This window comes from Bemisia tabaci, chromosome 5 (assembly GCF_918797505.1).
Source record: "Bemisia tabaci chromosome 5, PGI_BMITA_v3".
In the NCBI taxonomy this organism is placed as follows: domain Eukaryota; kingdom Metazoa; phylum Arthropoda; class Insecta; order Hemiptera; family Aleyrodidae; genus Bemisia; species Bemisia tabaci.
Window position 1 is genome coordinate 20,226,303 of NC_092797.1, and position 25,592 is coordinate 20,251,894.

At 37.4% G+C, this 25,592-nt stretch overlaps 3 protein-coding genes across 4 annotated transcripts in view; 2 read left to right on the plus strand and 1 right to left on the minus strand.

Moving 5' to 3' along the window:
• dsx-c73A (doublesex cognate 73A) overlaps window positions 1–5,078 on the plus strand; it is a 121,150-nt gene extending 116,072 nt beyond the window's left edge. Inside the window, exon 7 of the mRNA XM_072300398.1 lies at window positions 614–5,078. Within this exon, the coding sequence (XP_072156499.1) occupies window positions 614–675 (62 nt within the window). The 3' untranslated portion in view covers window positions 676–5,078. The remainder of the gene's footprint in view (window positions 1–613) is intronic.
• A 680-nt stretch (window positions 5,079–5,758) lies between these two features.
• On the plus strand, window positions 5,759–9,723 carry LOC109044147 (uncharacterized). The gene is made up of 3 exons (XM_019061705.2): window positions 5,759–5,917; window positions 7,506–7,902; window positions 9,490–9,723. Exons 1-3 carry the CDS (start codon window positions 5,903–5,905, stop codon window positions 9,642–9,644), a joined length of 567 nt encoding a protein of 188 aa, XP_018917250.2. The 5' UTR covers window positions 5,759–5,902; the 3' UTR covers window positions 9,645–9,723.
• A 320-nt stretch (window positions 9,724–10,043) lies between these two features.
• On the minus strand, window positions 10,044–25,544 carry LOC109044148 (uncharacterized). 2 transcript variants are annotated; one of them, XM_019061707.2, is made up of 4 exons: window positions 25,188–25,544; window positions 14,396–14,495; window positions 13,262–13,443; window positions 10,044–11,945 (listed from the first exon to the last, which is right to left on the minus strand). In XM_019061707.2, the coding sequence occupies exons 1-4, from the start codon at window positions 25,227–25,229 to the stop codon at window positions 11,736–11,738; spliced, it is 534 nt and encodes a 177-aa protein (XP_018917252.2). In that variant the 5' UTR covers window positions 25,230–25,544; the 3' UTR covers window positions 10,044–11,735. The 2 variants fall into 2 exon arrangements, with proteins under 2 accessions (XP_018917252.2, XP_018917253.2); XM_019061708.2 differs by lacking the exon at window positions 25,188–25,544 and adding an exon at window positions 16,210–16,233.
• Window positions 25,545–25,592: the final 48 nt, after the last annotated feature.

Genomic DNA, 25,592 nt, shown 5'->3' on the forward strand with positions numbered 1-25,592 from the left:
AGTCTTACACTATGGCCATCGATGTGACGCCTCATACATGAAGGACATACGATGTCTCAGTCAATACACATTAACGTGGGGTATTCATTTTTAACTGCAAGTCCTATAAAGTGCAGCTCTAAATACCATTAACTGCAGGTTGCATCTCCTCCCAATCCCCCCCCCCCCAAAAAAAAAAAAAAAAAAAATCCGCGGAGAGGGTCAATTGAAAGTCTCGAACCAATTTTGGCATGACCTGTATTTATTGTCTCAAGAAAAACCTGTAGGATTCGCCCATGGAGTTTTCCTTCTAGCAGCAGACGTTTCATATGATGATGTAATTGGTTTAAGTTTCCCCAAGTTTGCTCACTAATTTATACAGACATCCTTTGCACCTAACTTGACAGTGGCGTAGCGTGATTTGCAATGTATCCATTGACCTGCTATTTAAACCTATGAGAAAGGATCGACAAACAGGGTGTTCGCAACAAACACCTCAATAATCGATTCTTCACCACAGCTTCAACTAGGAAAATATCGATAATCGATTATTCCAGCATCGCCACTGAAACTCGACTGTATCTTTTTAAAAGTATTGATTGCTTATACATGTATTCTATGTTTTATGTTACAGAGAAACCAGACATGCCATGGAATGAAATTCGTCAGTTTTTGCAGTCAGTAGAAAAAAATTGATTGGACCATAGACTTTGCATCTAATTCATCTATTCTTGATAATGTGACTATGTTACGTTTCCAAGATGTTGCCTGAAAGCTTCTCCCACACTGAAAATTTTATTGTGTCCAAAATTTAAGCAATTCATTTTTGCACCCCGAAAAAATGTATTATTCGAGCCAAAAACAGAGCCATAAAAATTAATACTTTTTCTGAATTTTCATTTCGCGTTGATCTAGGTTAAACAAAAAGGAAATAACTTAATCCTAATGCAGTGACATCTCCAGGACCAAATCTTTGCAAAAAAGGTAGCACAGATGAGACAAACAGCGAGCAATTGAGTTCTTGCATTGTCGTTTGTCTACAAAACTTGATCAGATTTTTCATCTATTTCTGATACGCATCTTTTATTCCGATTTTAATTTAAATATTGTAATGAGTTATGCAGCCTTCATGAAAACTCGAAGCGCAACAATACATACTTTGATCTAATATGAAAAATCAAGTTTTTTTTGCAGTTTTGGTTCATTTTTTAATGAAAGAAAAATAATTTCAAAGTCCATAAAGTTCATGAACTGCATTATCATAAAATATTAGACAAATTAAAAGACAAATTTTAGACAATTGAAAGTTTGTATAATTTATTCCCTCGGTTTTCTAGGTGCTAAATCACCGGTCGATTAAGGTGCTAGGAATTGTGAGTTCCTACGTGGTACATGAGTAGAAATTTCGTTAGATGGATCTGTATGAAACAATGTATTTTTAATTGTAATTATTAATTTAATTTATTATTTTAGCTTTGAGCGGAAGACCTAATTTTTCCTTACAAAATGAATTCTAATTAATCATATTCCGAAAAAATGCTTTATTTTTTGTCCTCATGATCAGTGGCTCAATATTATGTCCCTCTTTTCCCTTAAACCCCTTTAAATCCTACTATGACAGGATTCTTCATTTCGAGTTAATATTATATAAACGTAGTTTTTCCAATTGTATCCTCCAATTTAGGGACTCCTAATACAAAATCCTCACAAAAAATCCGATCTCGTAAGGGTCTACAATGGGAAATTACATAATTTCATATGTTACACCTTTGTCTGGCCACGTAAGTGGTTATGCCACTATTATATAGCTTTAGCCTAAATTGTACCTCAAATAACACAGACCTTCAACAATGTTTGCCGGAAACAGAGCAAATTTTCTCCATGCAGAGCCAGAGTTTAGCTCTAAGGTTTGTATTCCACCCTCATCCCTCAGCTAAGGTACCTACATTTCAAGGTTCGGCGAGTGCGATGACAGCTTGGGACATCAAAGGGCGGGAGCCGATTTTTTTTGATAAATGGTGAGATGATTAAAAATGATTGATGATAGAAGTTCTGCGATCTTGAAAGCAGTGGCGTGGCGTGAATTGCGATATCGATTGTTATGCCATTTAAACCTATGGTAAAGAATCGATTATTAAGGTGTTCGCTGCGAACACCCTATTTATCGATCCTTTTCCATAGGTTTAAATGGCGTAACAATCGATATATCGCAATTCACGCCACGCCACTGCTTGAAAGTGCGTCGAGAGCTACTTTTCCTCAAGAGACAGTGGAAACAATACTTAGATTTCGACTGGTGTGTCTCTCTGCTAGTTCCTAGGAATTTGAGAAAAGGGGATAAGGCTGAAAAAAGGTTCAGCAGAGAATCATTGACAGAGGACAAAAACTGGTAAAGTCATGATATGCATCGCTATTTTGATTGCTGAGAAAATGATATTCTCCTCTTGAAAGAGCAAAACAAATGTTGAGGCTTCAGTCTCCATTCGATATACCACATGTAATGAAAAACATGGGGATTGGAGAACTAAAACAAATCTTCTATCTAAATTTTGTAAGCATTACGTGCTACATTAAAATAAGTTCTGTAAAATACTCTATTCCACATCGCTGGTGCAAGTGCCTTAACATGTATAACTAAATTCAGTCGTTGTATAATACATTTAGGGGTATTTTCATTAATTGGTTTATTCTTTTTACAGAGAGAAATCAACGTGTGTTTAGTCTTATGTCTTCCTATTTTCACGTGTAAAAATTATTTATTTTAAATTTTAAGTGTACATACATTAAAATAAATAAAAATAAACTGGAATTGCTGAATTGCCTACATATTCATTTCCTCTTCAAAATTGTTTCAATCCCACAGAAATGTTTGAGGTTGACTTGTCGAGAGCCAGTGCCTCTTTACTCCTGTATTTTAATCTTGTTTTCCTTCTCTTTTTTTGACTGAAAAAGCCCTCGAATTCGGACGAATAACTCAAGTATTTCTTCAGTTTTTAACCTTTTTTACCAGCTTGTGTCTAATTATTGATATTGTTAAGAAGTTAAAGATTGATGAATAGGCAACTTATTATGATTATCAAAGTAGGAATGGGAAGAGAGAAAGAGAAGAGAGGGGGATAAACATTGTGCCCATATGAGGAAATAAAATGTACGATTATCAAATGGGTCACTCTGCTGGAATTTGAACTCGAGACACCTGCATTAATGACGAAATGCAATAACCATTATCACAGATGATCGAGCCAAACTTTTCCTTCACACTTTAACAGGCTTAGGACTGTCCAATGAGAGAGAAGGAGGCATTGCGGAAAAAAAAACATTTGATGATGACTACCGTTCGGAAACAATTATACCTCGTCGATTCTCCACAAAAAAATTTAAAATTTCCGAATGAGCATAATGAATTTATCGTGCTATGACGATTGCCTGGGATTTTCTTTTTTTTTGGGGGGGGGGATGGAGAATTTCTCTTAACTTTGAATGAGGCGGAGATTTTTGCGACTATAAACAAAAGAAGACCCAATCGTAACTTGCTTAACAGAGACAGTTTTTCATTTCCTACTTATCGAGGCTCGCTATTTTTATGCTGAAATCCTTAACAACCGCAGGTATTGGTGGTTCCGAATAGGCAATCAAAGTCAGTGTTGATTTTCAAAACACATTCTTTATACGTCTTCAATCTCATTGGGCGTGTTTAAAAAATTTGGTTTTATTTTATTTTGTGTGCCTGGTCCTATTGTTGGTCATATTTACGATACGGGGAAAAAGAAAAACAAATTATTGTCACATTGTAGAGAATAGAAAAAAAATAATCTGTACGATACCTGAAGTGGGGGCTCTGGCTTAAAATCAACGAGGTGTGGCAATCGGCCTCTAAAACATATAGAAGCTAAGTTGCCTGTTGATTGAAAGTCCGACCTTAAGGTCTCTGTTCCCTCAGTATGATCAATGGAAGGATTAACAAATAAATCTAGTCCAACCGTTCACCTTTTTATGGGAAAACTCGTCGTAGGCGAAATTTGAATCCTCGACACAGACGAGTACCGTACCTCAACATTTTATGATTGACATCAACCATCGGCAAGTCATGCGCATGCAGTTACAAAGTTTTTTAAAATTTGTACAAAATACTCTTTGCACCACTAAATCAAATTCCAGAGAACTCGTTTGTGGGATCATTATGATGATTCTGCCGCGGTCAGATGTCAACAACAAATGTGAGGTTTCATCACCATGATCACCACCATTTATTTCTACTGCCTTAAATTCCCAAAAAATATGATTAAGTTAAGGCGTGGCTACTGGTCAGGTGATACGCGACGTCTAAAATTCTTAATGAAGAGGTGCAAGATGCCATCCCTAAAATACGTAATTCTACATTTATGTTCCTTGAACTCGTGACTTTGCTGGCACCCATACTTAAAAATTGAAGTTACAACTGTCAAATTGTTCCATAGTAAATAGTAAATAATATAAACAAATCATAATAATGGAAGAAATTGAAATACCAGAAGTGTCACATTTCTTCTGATCTACAGCAACATGAAATCTGGAATTAAGCTCTTTACATGTCAAACTCTCAATTAATTAAGAGCAACCCTTAAATGAATTTGGAGTCATGATAGCAAAGCAACTTGGTCCTCCTGAGTACTCCTGAGCGCAACTCGATGCAATTCAGGTCTAATGAAATGAAGATAATTTTCTAAGAAGTTACTTTAAATTTTTTCTCCAGAATCGATAGAAGCGGGTTAATTTTGTGTAAACGTCACTTCATAGCTTCGGCTTTGCATTAGGTTTTATGGCGTCACGTAATCGAGGGATGGCGTGAAAATTATTAAGTGCAAATAAAATACGAGTAGATATATTTAAACAGAACCTTCGTCCCCTTGTCTTTACTCTGAACCGCAGTTGTTCCAGCATCGAAAGTTGGTGCCGGGGGAGATGGGAATAAGTCATTGACTTTGTCCCACATGTAATTCGTCGATGGGACAAGGGTGTCCCAAAGCTGCGGAAGTCCGAGCTCCATTCTCACACAGTTGGAAAATGAAGAGAATTAGGTTTTCCACCTCCTCTTGTCTATCTGAAAAAAAAAATTAAAATGTATGCGTAGAGTTTTCAGCGATTGTTAAACATTGAGAAATCTAAATGAAGTTAGCAAGAAGTATAATCATTGTCTTCATTTCTCTCTGTCAGTATGCACTATGGACATTGATAGGAATCGAATCCGTCATGAGTGAGACAATCACTGGATGAGCAATTCTCATGGTGCGCATGATATGTTTTCCTTGTATTTGCAAAAAATTTGAAAATAGTTCTTTGCTTCGTTTAAAGTTGCATTTATCAGCATAATGCAGTGAAATGCAGTACGAATAGTCATTTCTCAGCAGTATTTTGGAGATATCATGAAATATTTTCAAAGTGTCGAGTATAACCGAATAGAGCACTGTTCACTGTTCCTGGTTCATAAACAAAACTGGTCAGGTACATGAAAGGCTAAAGCTAAAATCAATTGCAATAAGAGTATCGAGCTCGAGGCTCATAGCTCTAACTTGGAACTTAAGGATAAATTCGACGCAATGACCACTCGCCACCTACCTATAGGTTAAACTTTCCAGCAAGCTTTGACTCGTATCGTTACACGCAGTATGAACTTTATGAGCCAAAAAGTAAGACTGAGTGTTTAATGACTGAATTTCAACTCATTATATACTACGTTTATCAGCTTTCTGAGGAAATTTAAAACCGTAATAAAAATCTTTGACCGATGAATTGATTACTGCTTTCTCCTCACGGACAATAGTTCTTTTCCGCGAGTCCTAACAATAGAGATGGTGTTTTAATTCGAATTTGCTGCTGATTGATTTTCAAAAGTCTTTTGTCTAATTTTCAATATTATTTTATTGCTCTCATTAACAGTAGGATAATGGGTCAAAAAATCGTAAGTTCGCTCTCATTAATTATCTTCTTCGAGATGGTGTCCATAGTCATGCCTTGTTTCATTCTTCTTGATAAATTCATCAACGACTCAAGCCCTTCAATGTTGAGGGTTTTGGCGAATTTATTTATCGAAATATCGTTTGTTTTGTTTCTGTATATTATTATAATTTGTTTATTTTTACTAGTAATGTTTCTTATCTCAGCGTCAACTGAACCAGCCGATTCTTCTATCTTTCAATAGGTAAATGTTTACTGCTGGCTCACGAATAACCGTGGGAAAAGCACCGTAGCCCACCAAAAGCTATCGGGTAAAATAAATTTAAATAGAAACAAAATATGTCGATTCATATAAAAACTTGGAGAGATCTCCCTCATTTTCACATAATCTTACTTCCTCGGCTACTATGATTCTACTGACAATTTGTATGCTATATTCTTTGAGCCCTCTCATATCCCGTGGTGTCAGGGTTTTGCAGATGTAACTGAGAAGGATTTTGACGAATGACACGCGAATGCTCTAGTATGTGGACAAATGAAATTTTGTACGACTACATTTTATCCTTATTAATACCTACATGTAGTTTGAATCTAAATCAGTTAAAATAACTGATTGGGTCGTAAAAAAAAATAACGCATATGCACTAGTACCTGTTTCAATCGTATTATGTGCCGGTAGATCCATGATTTTCATAAACTTTTTTTTCGATTTTTTCGTTCAGTTCAATCTATTACTTCGAACGATAATTTTAAAATGAGCACAACTTATAAACTTGATCCTAATAAATGTTTCTCACTTCATTCACATAAAACACAGTATTCACATTGAAAATTCACTAATTTATTTTACAGCCGACGAAATAACATTGTCATACATGTACCTAAATTTAAAATCATATTGAGTCTAATGATTTTCTAATAGATTTCAAGTCAACGCACCTCCTGCAGGGTATTTTCCAATGAGCAGGTTTTTTTTCTTGGTTTTGGATAGCAATGGATACGATAAATACCAGAAAATTTAAAATTTCATGACTTGGTCACTCAATGCGATGACGTATCAATTATTTTTTCCGTCACCAATTAAGGGGTCACTGCTTCGCTGTCCAACTCCCCTGAAGCGCCTCGCACCTCAGGCGTTATGCGTTACGCGTTACTCTCATGATTTTACAATATAGAGTAAGAAGTAAAGTAAGATTTGACTTGAATTATTCGGATGAAGATGCTTGAATTAACTGACTCTAAAGCGATTTTGAAGTTTCAACGTGGGAAGAAAATATGGAAAATATGGATATATTCACAAGTGCAATGTATTCTCCGCATTATTTTGATGGTGAATTGGACTACATTTTGCAAGTAGGAACTGCGATTTTTCGGCCATCCGTGAAAACACTCATGTGCATGTGAAAACTAATAGTACGTACGTCGTTTGTAAACTGAGTCTTAAAATATAGGTCCTAATTGCAAAATGTTGTCCAATTGAAAGATGCCTATGACATTTTACTCCGTCTGGAAGTCCACTCTCTGTTTTATCTCAAAGTTTTTCGCATTCGGAAAGCAGACGGCTGAAAGTTGATGTTTGGTTATTGTTTTAGCGAAGAAACTTCTTAATTCTGGTCATTTTCGGCTTTATCGGTTATGGCACCGCGCAAGAACTACCCCAGAATAATCAAGAGCCTGCTCAGAGAAGTCTACGGAGTCAACTTGAACCAGTTTACCGATTCGTAGAATCATTCTCAAACCCCGAGTCTTTTTCGCGAATTTTCAATGACATCGCCACTTGGTACAGACAACAGTTGGCACCGTCCATTGCCAATGGTGGCAACTCACTACTGTCATTCCTACCCTCGGTTGGAGGCAAAAACCGGGGTTCTGAAAGAAGTCAGTGGAATCCCTTTGGGATGATGGAATCTCAAAGTTCCGGCGCAAATGATGATATTGATCTCATCCAGGAAATCGATACGACACACTTAGACGCGTTCATTCGAAGATGTAAGTAGTTTATAATCACCATATCAGGGCCATAGTTACCTACATGCCGACCATGGGCCGCCTGTATTTTTCCGCCCCCTTCTCATTCGTTTTGAAACATCGATACAAACCATCAAGCGAACGTACCGGAGGAGGAGGGGTGCATAAGACGCGTTTACTCGTGTTTGGCACATTTTTTAGGTAAGCCTTGTTAACACTAGTCAAAGTTCACGGAACTTGGCGCGAAACTTTGTGGACAAGGCCTTTCATTTATTAGACATGGCCGAAAAAATTATGAAAGAATAAACATGAATGTGGTTTAATAATTTTAATTTCCGCCACCGCGCCAATCGCACTGTTTGGCGCAATGCGTGAAGTATCCATACAGTCTCGTAGGCGCTATGCGTTTCACGCCGACCGCTCCTGACCACACTACGTTTAACGCAATGCGTGAAGTATTCATGCTGTCTTGTAGGCACTGTGAGTTTCACGCCAACCGCTGATGCTGACCGCACTACGTTTAACGCAATGCGTGAAGTATTCATGGAGTCTTGTAGGCGCTAATATGTGCTTCATGCTGACTGGCGCGCCGAGGGCTTCTCCTTTTCATCTCAAGTCCTCGTTATATCATTACTCTTTGCGCCACGCGCACCGCGCCGCTCTAGGCCAAATTGCGTGTTTGGTTTTTCTCTCAACTAGACTAATGAAAGGCGCTGTTTCTTGTATCACCGAAAGACGAACAAATTAGAAATTACTATACTTTAACTTTCAGGAAATGAGAGATTTTATCGTCTTTTCTCGTTTTTAATTTTTTTTCCTGAATCCGATACAGTTATTATACATATTGAAATTAATGTGATGCAGTGAGGCAAAATTTGCCCTGCGGTAGAACCACACATTGTGTTGTGCAGCAAAAATCCGATTTGGAGTAGAAAAAATTGATTTTTACTTTTTGATGCTGATCACTTCTTGATGTTCTCAAAAACACGGGGTCAAAGTTCCAAGCAAAAATGTTCATTTTTAATGATGTTATATGCGTTTGAAAATACCTAAATCGTCAGTGCGACAGGCAGCAGCGGTAGCAAACTTTAACAACGATTTTTCGAGTTCCCCGTTTTTCGTCCTGAAATTTTGAATTGCTGCCCAGGGATCAAATTCTGAAATTTTTGGGTGTAGTTTGCGCCAAATGATGCAGAATCAACCTAGTTTAGTTATCTCGTCCACCTTCCTCCACTTAGAGAGACATTTGGACTGCGTTCAACAGAAAGGAACCATGCCACATCTATTATTGTCAAACACACAACTTGTTTGCCTGCGGACAATTTCATATTTTACGAGAAGAAGTTGTTCGTATTTGTTTTGTTGAAAATTTTAAGGAATTTGCTACATAGGTACTATGCAGAACATTCACTGTTTGCACCAAAATCCGAATAACCGTTTTCATATAAAAAATTAAATCCCCCGATTAAATTTGGCAAAAGCTGATGTGACTTGGTTCCTTTCTGCTTAACGCGGTCCATTTGGCCCTGCTACGTCACAAATTAATCCACGTTTAAGTTATTTGTCGATGAAAAATATTGAGCTGACACGGGGTTTTTATTTCTACAGTGGTCGATTCCTTGCTCCCGAGGCCGAGCCCCCAGCAACTCGCTTCCCTCACGGCACAACAACTTACAACAACTAAGAAACCTATCATACCGATGGATCATAATAATATAGGTCGTCGGCGTTTCCATGCAGCCACGCATAATCGCCAATCGTAATGTCTCTTCTGCCGGCATGGTAACCTGTGATATACCACTCTGAGGGGGTAGAAATAAAACTGTAAAGTTTTGACTTTAACGAGTTTGTTCTATTTCCAACGGAGTTCTTATTTGCCCCCTTTGAAAAAAAATGAGTGTTTTCATCAGAGTTGGCCCCACCTTTTTAGCTTAGATTGCAATTAATTACGTTTACATGGTAAAGTCGTGACACTGCATCGAATTGTTATGCAAGTTGTCTATCTCCTGATTGAAGGGGATCCTTTGATCTGGCCGTACGAAAACACTACGATTGGCATCCAAGGTGGCAAAATTTCATTTATAATTGAACCATTAAATTTAAAGAAATTGAAAATAAATGAGACCCGAGAGTTAAGAAAGAAAGGTGCAAAAATGAGACAATTTTCTATTACCAAAAAGAGATTCAAAATTGTTTTTTATTTTTCTCTTAATAGATCACATAATGCATAACATTTACATAACATATTTATCAATTGGTATCTTAAAATTAAAAATTTGTCATAAATGACCAGTCTTTACCTCTCATTCATGGAAAGCAATTAAAGTGACTGGAAATACAAACGAAGACAGGGGAAAATGTTTTGCAGGAATTTGAGTTTTTGTTCTAGTATAGTCTAAGCGTTCAAAGTTCATCTGAAAAAGGGCTGGGCAGCTTTTTTCAATCAAAACAATGCCACGTAGAATCGGTAGAAACATATTTCTCTCAGATTTTAATTAGATTTTGACAACTGATGTGCTTCGCAAAGTATGGGACTATGAATTCTTGCAAATTATTTCGATGTAAGACGCGGAAAAAAAGGTAGCGGAAATCACATTTCAAGCTCCAGTAGAGTCAGAAGCTTAAGAGTTTAATAGAAAATAACCAATTTACTTTTGGATGTTCTTATGTAAATGGCTCTTAATAGTTGTCAGCGTCCGAAAATTTGAATGTTAGTTCGAAGTTTATAAAAATCTGTACTGAGAATAAAATTTTTCACATGAAAAGATGTAAAATGTAGACCATTGATCCTAAATACAAAGCAATATTAAAAACAATTTTCATTGTATCACACACAAGCGGATAATTTAAACAATTGGGGTTTGTATTTATGGAACTTAGCGTGGGAATTTATACAATTATTTTTCACAATTTTGATACATTAATAGATCTTTTTCATTACAGACACAAAAAAATACAATTTTCTGGGCGAAAAATCAAACAGATCCCGTAAAACCTACGTGGAGCAATAAAATTACGTACGAAAATATTATTTTCTTTGGTGCGATACAAATGATTAAATTAAGACTCTGGCGTTTTCATCCATTAAAATGGAGATGATTAGCCTCCTCTAAATTTTGATCAAATGTAAATTTTATGGGACGAAAGAGAACAAAGATAAAACTTTTCGAGATTAACTAATCGATGTCTTTAAATGCTCACGGATACAAGTCGAAGAAAGTCAAAGTTCAGAAACTACATTAAGTCTAAAGATTGTATTAAAAGACCAAAGGTGTCAGGAACTACAATGTTGAGACACAGTTCTAAAATATTTTAATTGGTTATTATAATCATTATGACGATATTTATGTGCTTTTCCCCGCTATGCAAATTAAAATTATTTACGTATAGCCATGCTAGAGGCATTGAGGATAAGTACCCTCTCATAGCATCAATCCCTTTTTCTTTAAACATTTTTATGCATTAGGAACATAAAAATAAAAAAGTTTTGGATTCGAACTGAACCGCAAATATTTGTATGTACTTAACCTTGAACTTTAGTTTAAGGCACAGTCATTCAATCGCAGTCTCTATGACGTAAAATTAATTCGTTATGAATAGAATAAATTAAATAAATAAATTAATTAATTAAGTAATACAATTAAAAACACTCTATATACAGTCTTCATGAATCAACATGAGTAAATCAACTAATAATGTATTAGCGATCAAAACACGAGGGAAGGATGATCACAATTTATATTTGTGACTGACTTAAACAACTTAATTTACAATATATACAGTGTAGGTAGGTGATTTTGTAAGAGGTTGAGGCTGAAGTCTAAGTTTTGCTTCATCCTTCAATCTGTTGACAATTAGCTTTGTTTTCTTTTCTTCATAGCGTTTTGGTTTTGATGTGGGAGAATGGAGAGGCCTAGGGCGAAAAGACAAACAATGTTGCCGTACATGAAAATTAAACCGGTTGGCATGGGTGCAGATGATAAAATGACAACAAAGGCACACAGTTGAGCCGCTAAAAGAAACAGAGCAGAGTAGACAGCCAAAATGAAAGCTAATGATTGGAACTGAAACAAACAAAAAGGAATTACGATTAGATAATTTATATTTTTCAATTAGAGAAGCAAACAGACACCCAAAGGTACACTTAGGTGCTTATGTCTCAATCCAGAACAAAATTTGCTACTAATAGGATATTCCTAGAGAAAATTTTTGAATCTAAGAGATCAGGTGGGAAATCAGAGCAATTTGGAGGTTTAAGGTAAGCTCACAAGTCACGAACAGTACGAAATAATGAAACGACTCTGATACTTCTCAATGTATCGTCAGATGGAACTAAAAATCAAAAATTTTCGTCGCAATTTTTAGAATTTCTGCTGTTATTTCATTGTTTCAAAGTAAAAAGATCAAATTTTACTTCTTAAAATTTTCACAAAATATTCTTCCCACAGAAAAAGATCTTATAGAACTTTTCAAAAAATGACGTCAAATAGTTTTCCAATGAGAAAATGTTGGGCATGGTAAGAAGTTTGTCTTCGAAGTTTTCAGGATACTAATTTACAACTTGAAATTAGTTTCTAATTTAAGGAAAAAATACACTTTTGAACACTCTAATCGTGACGAGTTTAGGATACCCATAGTGACAGTTTGAAAATATAATTTGCACGGAGCTCTTTGTCAAATATTTAACGTAAGAAACATAGATAGTGTCAGACGCTGTCAAAAACAATGGGTACCTAATAATAAAATTGCAGAGCATTATGACGTCACACGTTCGGGTCAGTGGCGTGGCGTGAATTGCGATACATCGATTGTTGTGCCATTTAAACCTATGAAAAAAGATCGATTAACAGGGTGTTCGCAGCGAACACCTTAGTAATCGATTCTTTACCATAGCTTCAAATGGCGGGATATCGATAATCGATTATTCACGCCACGCCACTGGTTCGGGTACGGCGCGGATGAAAAAAGGAGATAAAACTCTTTAAGACGTGAATGAGGGATGAGTCGTGCCGTTTTATTTGCCATTTAACCGTTGCAAATATTGAACCTGAGCCACTTAAGTTCAAAATACACTTTTCCACCTTCCAGATAAAATTCCATCGGCAATACAGCTAAGAATAATCTTAAAACAAGATAAAAATTATAAAAAAAATGAGTTCAAACTGATTCCGGAATCACTTAAAACTCTATCGTAATGGATTTTGCTCGCGCGAAAACCGCTTTTTCCCATTTTGACGGTAGATGCAACCATTAATCGGATTGGGGTGAAAGCTACCCCCAGACAAGTCTTCACACCGCTTCCATGGGGTCGCATCCAATCTTGAAAAGTGTTACGTTGATTTCTTTTTTAAACGGAAGAAAAACCCATTTATTTGCTTACCTGTTTATTTGCTGATTTAAATGTGTGAGCTAGTGCAGCCTTTGCTGCGTGAATCCAGATCAAAATATCAGAAGAACTTTGATTGCAAAGGTACGCTGGGAACTGTTTAATTCTATTCAGGGATGATGATCGTAAGAATTTACTCTTGTGGAAGAGAGGTTCCCATTGCTTGGTGTTTTCGTCTGTAACGTAAAAAAATAAATTAGTTAAAATGACGTCGTAATATCTACCTAGAGGTAAATGTGGGGGAACATTTTATTTTTTATCGGGGAAAACTGACACATGTGTTTGGAAAATGAGAAATTTTATTTGGTATTAATCTAAATTGTTTCTGAAAATGAGATTTATAAAATCTTTCGCAGGATTTTGAAATAATTATGACACTGATGATGGGCTTTTCCGGTTTGCTACGTTTCCGCAAACTTTTCCCGATACTTTTTCCGCACGCTATTATATAATTTAATAATGCCTTTTGGAAAAAGATATTTGAAATGCTTTGCCAGTAGAAAATAATAAATCCAGTTCCAGCAAGTTATTAATATCAAAAAGCTCTTGCGAAAAGTATACAGATACAGAGGATAGTCATTTTATGGTTGGAAATTTAGTTCCTGTTGAGATTTTATGAAAAATACCATAGTCGTGCAATTGAAAATTGAACGAAAGGATTTTCCACAATAATGCGCGAAGACATTTGCGGCCGGCAATCAGAAGAAAGCCCAATGATTAACAGATAAAAATGATGAAACATTGTCAATCAAAACTGAGGTGTTTTTCATTCAATCTCACCAGAAATTAAACTCCCAACCAGGAAATTATCTCCTGCAGGTGTACTCATCTCAAGAGCTTTTTGAAATTAATAACTTGAGAGAGCAGGAGTTATTACCTCTCAATGGCAGAACACTTCAAAGATCCTTTTATAGCAGAAATAGAAGTTGATACGGATGTATCCTCTATATCACGTGAAATTTTCAATGAAACATGTGAGGATAGTATTTGAGCGACGAGGAAAGTATGGTTAGGAATATTGCGATGAAAATTCCTCTGAGAGCTCAAGTGTTGTTTTTAAACCAAAAAAGGTTAATAATTTAAAAATTGCATGAGTATATAATAACTAAGAAGAAGACTAAAATATACCTTTCTCGACCGGATTCCATAATTTTAAATCTAGAAATGACGGGAAAAGCCTTTCTTCGATCCTTGTTTGGGTTTCGACCTGTGTGACGCCCATTTTTATCTGCAACAAAGAATTCGAATACCTCTTAATATTTTTCGATGTACAAATGATGTTGAAAAATCTCTAGTTAAAACAATTGAGGCATTTTTCGGTAAAAGGGCGTATGAGATTTCCTATGCTGCTGAGCACTGTGCAACGAAGTTCTTTAGTTGTGAGTGACTTATCGGACAGTTTTGCTATTAATTTATGCCTGAATCTGCTCCAGGTTTTTCTCACTATTGTACAGAAGTAAGTTAAATGTGAATGGATTGCATCTGCCGCAAACGCTATAAGAAATTGCACAATCCTAGCAGCATTGCAAGCTTCATACGTCCTTTTTCCGAAAAAGTCCGAAAAATGGCAATTCATTATCTGGCAATCGGTTGCTAATTTGCCAGATTTCTACAAAGGATCAACGTAAATTATTGCAAACACGGCGAGATAACTTTCGCATAAAAAAGTTGTACGTGATGATCACTTGTCGTAAGCGATCGTATACAACGACTACATCATTGTGAGGTATTATTCTGAAGAAATAGAGAATATAAATTCAAAATGCTTTTGAGACGAGCAACTTATACGAGTCATGAAGACTAATGACTGAAAAGAGCAATCTCGAGTTAAGTGACAAGATTTTGCTTCATCACGATTGTCGAACTGCCATGACGCAACGATGATCTACTGCCCATACACCTTTTCAGCATCCAAGCAAAGCTTGCTCTACGGCGAGTTGCCCTTGTTGCCAGTGCCAGTACTACGGGTACTGCAACGGACAGTAGCAAGTACACTTCATCTTGTCCCGTTAACATGGTGCACATAATTTTCACGCAATATTGCAACAGCTCAAGGAGAATTTATCAAAAGCTATACCTATGTAACACGTCATCACTGACTCGTCAGAATTCCTCACCTGTCACCATCTTGGCCTAGGATGGATGCGACCGCGAAAGTTTATGACGTACAAGGTCGAGATGAATGTTTGGGTGCGTGAGTCATTTTTATCGGCCCTACGATTGGTCATGACATAGTGTCGTACTGATACCGACGTACGATAGGTGATACATTGATCTCCGGAATGAACATTTGATCAAATAAAAAAGAAGTGTGATTTTCAAAATAAATTGCTCGTTTAAAAATCTCTTTTTGGGAATGTTTGCTTCGTTATGATGAATATGAATACGATATCACCGAGAAGAGTCTTTCGATTTTATAATTTAAATCGTTATTACCTACCGGATAAACTTTGTAACGCTTTACCAACAGTCATTCCCTATTTTCGCTTCCTCTAGGAAATATTGAAAAATTGAGTCGTTTTAGGAGCAATTATGACCTATTCTCACCGAAAAATGGATTCAATGCCAGTTTTCAAGATGGAAAATACGTCATGCGCTTTGTTAGCAAAATCCTTCACAGTTCTTGGGAGGGGCCAAGTATATTTCGGGGGGGGGGGGGGACCCCTCTAGCCCCCCTCTTTTCGCCATGGATACTGGTAAGAAATAACTTAGGATGCATACATTAGACATTTCCAACGGAACTAAGACAGTCAGAGGCGCTATAGGTATGCCGTCAATAACATACAATGTTACCTAATTTTGGTGGGCTGCTCAGTTTTTCTTGATGTAGATAAAACGGCACAAAACTAATAACCCGATATGCATAGGGGCAGGTTAAACTCCTTACAGAGAGTAAACAAGAAATTGCGAACACTCATCCTGTCTCGATTAAGCAAACTTACCAAAGTCATCTCCCATCGTACGTATTCTCCTTTCGGAAAACATAAAACAGTTACTTCTCAGTTCTCAGTTAAAAATCACACTCTCGGTTTTTCGGTTGCACCTCTGAGATAATGTGTGGAAAAATCACCAACCAACACCAGTGATAACAAAGATCAGAATTTGGACGTCGGGGTGTAAACAGTGACGTGTAGCACCAGTAGAACCAAAAGGCACACTGTCATGGAATAATCAAGAGAGAACCTACTAGAACGTTCGACGCGCCTATTAAACCAAGGTCCAGCTAGAGGGGAGATGATTGGGAATGGGCTCACAGGATGAGTGAGCCGCACTTGGATGAGCCCTGGATCATGGGAAGCTATTGGTAAAATGTGGCACAGAGACCACTATTCCCGAACCTTTCTTCTCACCTGCTCAGGTAAGCACGGGTGCAGTTGGCTTCCTCTCTCATCCCCTCCATGCAACAGTAGGATAAGGAGGGGGAGGGGGGCGGAGGGAATTTCAACGGGAAGTGGCTCCTGCTCCAAAAAAGGGACTCAGAATCTCATTTTGGTATTATCTGCATTACATAATCCTCACTTTCTATCAGATGGAATCAGGATGGAATACGTAGAAGAAAAAAAATTATCAATAAGCTCTGGTTTACGAGATTAGCTCAAGAAAGCGGTGCACCTCGTCTATGTTTTGATGCATAATAGGATTCGCTCGAGGCCAACAGCCAAAAATTCTCATCAAATCATTGATATGAGTTTGACAAATAGATGATAATATTTTAGCGAGGTGACCTATTTTCATATTAGGCTTTTTACGATGAGAGTTGCAAACAATGAGTGGTCATTTGACAATCATTCTCAATGGTCTGATTCATCAGTGCATATCTTGTAAAATCCCACGAGTTATCGCTGCGTTGACCTCAGCCAGGCATCTCCCGGCAGGAGCAGAAACATGGAGATAAAATATCATTATTTCGATATCATTGCATACTTCGCTGAAAAAATATCTTGATTTGGAACTTTCTAATGGGGAATTCGTTCTCTAAAAATTTTCCTCCAAATTACAAGTTAGGCAAAAAACCACGTTTGCATGTGAATGAATAGTTAATTCTGGAAAATGAACTTTCGATACCTGGCCGACCGACACTTTTGATCGATACGCATTTACGGTTATTAGACCCAAAAATGTTACATTCGCATCACGATCTGTCTCTGTTTTTTTCTCAAAAGTAATTTTTTGTGGTTGAATGACTTAATAGAATGTATGAATGAAGTATGGTTTCCTCACAACTACGAAAAAGCTTATAGTAGCTTGCGGCTGCAAGACAATGAGCCATACTTTTTCCATACTGGGTCCTCTTAAGTTGGAGCCCCCCGTAGAAAAAGTAGAAAATGAGAGAAAGATGAAATTCTATCCTCAAATTATTTGAAAGTAAAAAAGAAGAATAGTTTCAAATCCAACCTATTTTACACAAATAAATAAAATTACAACCCCGTTCAAAATTTTTAATGTACTTAAAAGCTCAATATTATAATTTAAAATGCATTATCACACTACCGCAAAAATTCGTTTTTACTCGGTTATCATAACCTAGAACGTCCATCAAGAGTGATAATTAATGCTAGCTATTAGTTAAAATGCAAAAAAGAGGAAAATGAGCGATGAAACTTGCTGAGCATCGCGCGGAAATGCATTTACAAGATTTCACGTTAAAGTGAATAAATTAACGTCGCGGCGCGGACTACTTCCATTTGAATAGGGCGTCGCGGCGCTGGATCGATTGCTCTTATCGCTAGACGTAGTCGGAAGGGCCAATTTCAGCGTCAAAGTCCATTAGGACCCGAGGATAAGAGGCGTGCTTTGCGATATATCGACTGATCTGACATTCAAACCTATGGAAAAGTATCGATAAACGGGGTGCTCGCAACGATCACCTCAATAATCGATTCTTTACCATAGCTTCAAATGGGGAGATATCGATGATCGATCGTTCACGCCTCGCTACTAATAGGAAGTTAGCTCCACGATTTGGTGGCGCAGGACGTTGAATCCCACGGAGAGTATAGCCGGAGCAGTTTCCGTCCCCTAATTGGATTTTATTCAAAGCGAATCCGTACTGTGCAGTTTAATGAACCCTCACAACGACTTAGACCGAATGAGCGCCCCCTAGTCGAAGTTGACGTTTTCCGTAACGTTCCGTTGAAAAAGAAATCTCGGTCCCCGCAGTAAAATTTCTTAAGAGAGCGATTTCGTTTGAAGTGTATCGAAAATCAGGCGATGCAGCTCTTGCATGTGTGCGAATTTGGATGTACATTATACTTGCTTCTTCTAATGTAAAAATTTGCTTAAAACTCGATGGTGCCATTGGTTTTCTCTGAAACGAACTCCAAAACTCAAAAAAAACTCTCGAAGTTGAGGCTGCAATAGAAGGGATATCCACCCTAAGTGTGCACCTGTTATATCTCGACAAACTCCGACATCTACTGACATAATCGGACTGTACTCTCTTAATGACGAAAGAAGGATCTTTTTCAGCCCTCTGTTGACAGATCGATGACAGGCAATCCATTTCTCCATCAAAGTGATATTTCTTTGAGAGACGTCTCATGAAAAAACGGTTATGTTTGTTAAGCATGGCAGCCTAAATACTATTTCCTTCGTCGCGATTTTCGAGGAAAGCGAAATTCTTTCACTTGCAATTAGCAGCAATACGGGCTTGATCCATGACAAGTACTTGGGCCGGATATCCTTGCCCTGGATCAGGTCTGATTTGAAAAGAAAATGGTTTATTATTGCAGGTGGCTGCGATTTTGATCAAGGTAAACTTAAATGCCGGTGTTAGCAGGAAAGAATCAAGCTTACTAATAAGTTTATCAAGAAATGCATTGGTTCATATATTCGTTGAGCTATGACGCGCTGACTTAAATCCGATTCTGAGCAAGAGGAAAAATAAGAGTATAATGAAAGTACAAGAGAAGACGAGGAAAGTAGGTAATATAGTTATGGTAATTATTAGAAAGTTGGATTCATGTTATGTTGTGGAGAGGAGGCTACAGTCTTTTTTGTTACGTTCCTAATGAACTGCTTCCTACACAAAGAGATAGGCAGTAGTAGTAGTCGAACGGGTAGTAATAGTAGCATTTGTTTATTTTATAGAGGTGCCTTAGCAACTTAGGCCATTCACACCTCTCGTAATTGCACTATAGATTTTGTTACAAAATAGGTAAAAATGCAGTAGATATTATGAAAGTAGACTTGGGGAAAAAAGCTTTAAGGCTCTCATCTCCCTTGCTATATATTTACATAATTCCAAGGGTATTACTCTTTTGTCGCAGCATTACCCAATACTGACATAATTTTCAGTGATGAACTTTTACGCTGCGGGCGTATAGAAAAAAAAGCACGTGAGCAATACAAAATGATTGAATCTCTGCAGAAGGTGGTAGCGTATGACCATGATTGTATTGAAATTCTGATGAAGTATTATTTATTTATACTTGAGCATTAAGGTGCGATAAAAAGCCGCGAAAAGTATGAATAAGTCGCTAAAAGTTGTATTTCCATGGCAGGTACGACAGTTGCCAGATCGCTTTAATTCATTTAATTTTAGTCTGCGGGATATTTAATTTTAAATGAAATGTTACAAACGTAGAAACCATCCGCCAAGCAGAGTCAGAGCAGTATTTTACTATCCTACTTTTAACATGGATGAAAAATAAAAAAACGGAAGGACAACCATACGATTCAAAAATGCACGGGCTGATGGATCGAATGTTTCCCAAAAAGTAAACAGGAACTAGTGGACTCATTTAAGTCGTGTCGCATTTTAAAGAGCGCTGAGTCAATCAGGTTTACGTCTACTTTGTTTTGAAACTTTCAAATTTATACAGCTTGCCGAAAGAGTCTGTATTTGTATTGATAATTTATGTTTGCATTTGGCAATAGAGGATTCAGTCGGTTACTCACGGTCTCGAAGCTAACCGACCGTGTCGCCCAAACGGACTGTTATCAAGGAAATCTAACACCTGCATCGAGTTTTTTGAGACACAATTTTTTGCAAGGCGACCTTGAACTCACTTTTGCAAAGAAGGAAGTCTGCTTGTAAAACTCTCGCCCTAAAAGAAGAAGAGAGAGAAGCGCTGAAAGAATCGAGCTACTCCTAATGAACAATGAATGACAGTAGCAGAGCCTCTTTCTAATTTTAACATCTTTTCTTTCTTTGACTTTTTTATTTTAATTTTAATTGACATAAAAAAAGAAGGAATAAAGTGACGGAGGAAAATTTTCTCTTCACATAATTCTAATTATATGCATACACTAAGGAGCAATAATTATTGTTGGATAACTTTATCAAATTTAGGTACCTTATTACTGGTTCAAACCTAATTGATGGATCAAATAATGCATGTTGATCAATACAGCAACATACTCTTTACTCCCTATACAATACAGTTACGTAACATAGACTCTATCAATCAAGAAGGATAGTCAAAATATAATTTAAAAACACGAAAAAAGGCCAAACTCTGCCTGTTGCAGTGATCTGACTCAGACTACGTTCAAGGCTTCATTAGCACTAGCAGTTAGGTATAGAGGAAAGTGTCTACATTTTACGGATTTGCCTTCATTTTGTGAGGTAGACCAAATAATAACATCCTGCGTCCCTTACTTTGACTGTGTCAATATATTTTACAATGCTTTCTTGGCAGAAAAGTGTGTCCTATCCTCAGAAACTGCTCTGATACTGATGATTTTGATATTTTCTCCGTTAATTCGATGGGTTCATCAGATTTCTGTAAATTAATTACAGTAAGTAGAAATGCTGGACCTCAAACTTTAAGGATGCAGTATTTTGTTTCTTTATTGCTTGATATTGATATTCAAATGGGCTTTGATCATTAGCATTAACTCTAAATCACCGTTTCCTCTCGAAATTTCGGATATTTTCCGGCGAAACTAGCAATGAATATGTTAAAGCCACACCTTTGAGAACTTGGACCTGCAAATGCCGGATTGATCAACCTATACGAAGCTTCACCTTAAGTTAAATCCCACTCATCCTGACACCGATAAGTTGATCACTGAGTGCCAACTAATCAAACATTGGTAATTACATTGAGATGTGAGAGACCGTAAGCTTTCGATGCTAATTAATTTTATTGCTGTCTTGAGCGGCTCAAGGTCCGTTTGCTATGTGCTAACTCCTTCTCTCCGCTAAGCGGTCAGTAAATTTTGAATGATCGCCCAGGAGAGCCGCGTACGATACGGCTTTGCGGCAGTTTCCGCCTTGGATTTCTCTCCCCACACATTGCTGCCGTGCTTCTAAGGTCCGCTGTTGATGATTTGTGCGTTTACGAGGGAACAGGATCAAAAAAGCTACACATAACTATGCATCTGAGTTTCGTGAGGTATAGTAAAATTCACGCAAGCTCATAGGTGGATCCAGACACTTCAAAAGGAGGAAGAGCGTAAGGGAAATTTTGAAATTTTCCTGAAACTTTTTAAAATTTTAAACCATCTATAATGCAGTTTGAGTCAATTACGTCATGAGTAATAAGCAAAACTAAGCATCCTACTTTCTTTTTTCTTCCGTTCCCTCCTTTTTTCTTTGTTCTCTTCTCCTTCCTCCTTTTTTAGGGAGAACGGAGGGGGGGGGGGGGAGCCTACGCCCCCTTTGGATCCGCAAATGCAGGATATGCTTATGGGAACGTGTTGTTTCTAAAAACGAACAAGTCCATTTTTTAGATAAGCCTCAAAACGCCATTATTTTGGTGTAGCTAAGGTTCATCTAAAAATGGACATGTTCTTTTTTTGAAAAGGACCTATTCTTTTGGGTATTTGATCGATTTCCGCACATACGCACATTAAGTTGTATATTAGTTTTAATAAAGTTTAATATGCAAGCTTTTGAAGTAACATGCCTTTATATTGCGATATATTGATACAAAAGGAAGAAATACTGAAAGATTTGCCGAAATTAAAAGGCAGTTTCCCCTAATTTTCCTTATAACTCGCAGAACCATCGAAGAAAAAGGTTATATGAAAATCAATTGTAATCCAATGCATGATTTTTCCAGTGTAAATTAAAGGTTGTCCCGATAGTGACTAGATTAGTGTATGCGCAATCAAAAGTCCTTCGGCTCTCATTCCTCAAATGAAAATGTCTTGCCATCAAAGTTCATTTCGAGAAAATCGAGAAGTCATAGACAAACTTCGTAGAAAATAATGGGTATGAGACAAAGAGAAGGCAACGTTTTAATCGAGGCAGCTTTTTTTGCGGAAGCTTTTGTCCGGAGAAGTGGTTGTAGCACAAGCTACATCGCTTATGGTCACCGCACGCATGCCGGCCGCGCCGGCAGTCCCCACTGATGTCGGGTGGTGATGAGAATCCAGCACGTTTCTTCGTTTAACTCATCGTAAAATATCCACGTTTTTTCACTATCTGGCAACTTTGTGTCGCACCCAGGGCAATTCCCGCTACACGTTGAACTCAGCACAAGCAATGGATTGCCTCGGGGTTTTGTTAAGGCATCACTATGCCAAGTCGGAAGGAGGCCTTCAGAATGTAACATGGATTACTTATTTTCACAGGTTGACCACGAAATGATCAAGATAAGGTAAAAGTAAAACGATACCTTGCAACAAATTGACTCAAATATAAAATGAGAAATTAAACTTAAGATAACGATTATGAATAATGAAGGGGATTTTCAAGAATAAGAATTAAAGAGAGCGTTAATGGCGGAATCATCGCCTTCAAACCATAAACAACACGTGTATTACTTTCGGACCCTATTTTTCCCGTATCTTACTCTACGAAACCTATATAAAATCATAAGATTAACACGTAACGCATAACGCTTGAGGCGCGATGCGCTACGTGAATGGGCTGTGAGGTGATCAGGGGGCGTACCCCCTAGTCTATTTAAATTCTAGAAATCTTGTGGTGAGTCTACACTGGAAGTAAAAAAAAACTCGATATATCCAACAAATGTTACTAAATTGCTGGTTTCACTTTAAAATGTTGCCAATAAACGGGCCCGTTACTCTTAAAATATCAAACAATCGAAGTGAAACTAAGTAGTGATTTGCCAAAATTTGTTCGATATCTGTATGTGCTTACTTTCTGCTAAATAATCACTTCAAGAAGTTGCTGGAATGAATTAAAAAGCAAGCGCGGTTCGATTCCTAATCCTTGTTTTAGGTTGGAAGTAATCAATTGATGAAACATCCAATTAATGATGAGATCCAATGTAAAGAGGAGGAAACATTTTGCGTCCAGACACGAGACAAACTCGTAAAATTGCGAAGATCGTTTTCCTCAAATTATCCGTTTTAGCAGATGCACGAGAAAAAAACAATCGAAATGCATATGTAACGGCTAAACGATGATAGCTTCCCTCATGTGAGAGCCCACGTTGCATAAGTAATTGAGTAAGTGTATTCAATGACACGTTTGTATCCCACGATCATAAGAATAAGACCAAAAGGAATCGCGCGCGAATGTATGGGGTGGAGCACTTTCTTAATTTTTTATGTAACTTGACAACCGACAGGTAATCGAGACTTTTTTCGTAAGACTTGATACATTTGTCTCCCCAACAGAAGTTCCAAACATGATCTTCAAAATTTATTACGTAAAAAGTAAAAAGTAAGTAAAGAGAAAAATAAGCAAACGTAAGGTAGGCGGTTTCAGTGAGAATGGATAAATCCATTGTTAAATCCAATATCATATGTATTGTTAAAGAGATTTGCCCTTATTGGGAGGGCTTTAGTGCCTAGCGCAAAAAGCCCCTGACAAAAGTAGGACATATCATAGTTTTTATTTTTAATTCTATTTTAGCAGTTGATAATGGTGCCGTAAGGTACCGAAACGTCTTGCCTTTGTATTTTGTATTTTAGCCTTGTTTCCGCATTTTCCTGTGTTTTCGATTGGACATATCATGTTTACATTCCTACAAGGAAACTTACGGAGGTATATAGAGAAGTCAGATGACCACATTTTCCTTTCTTCGATGGTCCTCTAAAATTATAAACAGTTTGACAATCTTAGCAACACCTAATTACGCTGAAGTCTCGAAATACCACTCTTTGAACGCTGAAAGTTTGTTTGTGGATATACAAATTACGTATCCCAATATTTAAGGTCATTCTAAAAAAATTAATATTAGTTTTGCCGGAGGAAACCAAGTATTGCTATATTAATTGGTTTTTTCTTCATAAAAAAGAACCGTGGCAGCATAATTATTGACAACACTGAAAATAGAAGAGGTTGCTTCAAAGTTACGTTGTCGATTTCCGCATTCATTGTCCGACTGAAGGAATCTTTTGGCACTGAATCAATGAACGGTATATAAGAATGATTGTAATGATTGCAAATGGGGTTCTATGCAGTCATCAAATAATTATCATTATTTAGGAATCATATAGAGTATCGAGAAACTCTCACTTATATCTAGAAGTGGTGCATTCTTAATTTTCTTGAGTATAAGCTGTGAAAAATTAGTAAGCACAGTCGTAAGTATTTTTGGTTTTAGTGACTAAGAAACTATGATTACGCGCATGAGCCAATTACAAGTTTTCATTGGATGGATGCACGTTCTAGGTTTCATAAAAAAGAGGAATGAAAAATACACCGTGTTACGTAAAGTAAACTTAACTAGAAATAGCGCTAGTGACCCACATGTCCTAGGGTTTTTCTGTGATGACAACGTGACCATCAAAAGGGTACTCACATTTGGAGCAGCTCTGAAGTATAAAACTTCGAGAGCCTCTCAAAAAGACAATCCTCATAGTATTGTCGGCAGATGGATTGTAAATCAAAGTGGCATCTGGGTGGGCGAGTACTCACTACGTACCTCGAGTCACATGGGCACTCATGTGGGAAACTATCAAGCATGCGAAAAAAACATTTTCAGCGTGGTATAACATTTTCAGGTATGGTATATTCTTACTCTAAAATGGACCGTGACAAATTAGAACTTACCAGTTTATACAACTGTAACGAATGACTAAGCAGGCAGGTCATGGGCCGGCAAACTCGAGCGTGACGGAGAATACGGCTTCGAAGTGCAGAAACCCAGAACTTGACGAGGATATCAATTTAAAGGTGCTAAAAGTCGGCAAATCACTATAGTCCAGAAAATCTGAAGCGTGGAACTGCAAGGATAGTTCGTGGGTAAGGATAGTTCGTGGTGCACTAAACACAGAGAGGAATCACGACACAGTAGCACTGATGAAGAGTCAAGACAAGACTGACAGACCGGCGAGGATGAACCAACGACGACGACGACGTAGCGCTTGGCATGTGAACACTCACTGACAGGTACTGATACCGCTCGCGCTGATAACTCCGACTTGTTTATTGTTACTTAAACGGGTGTAATCACTG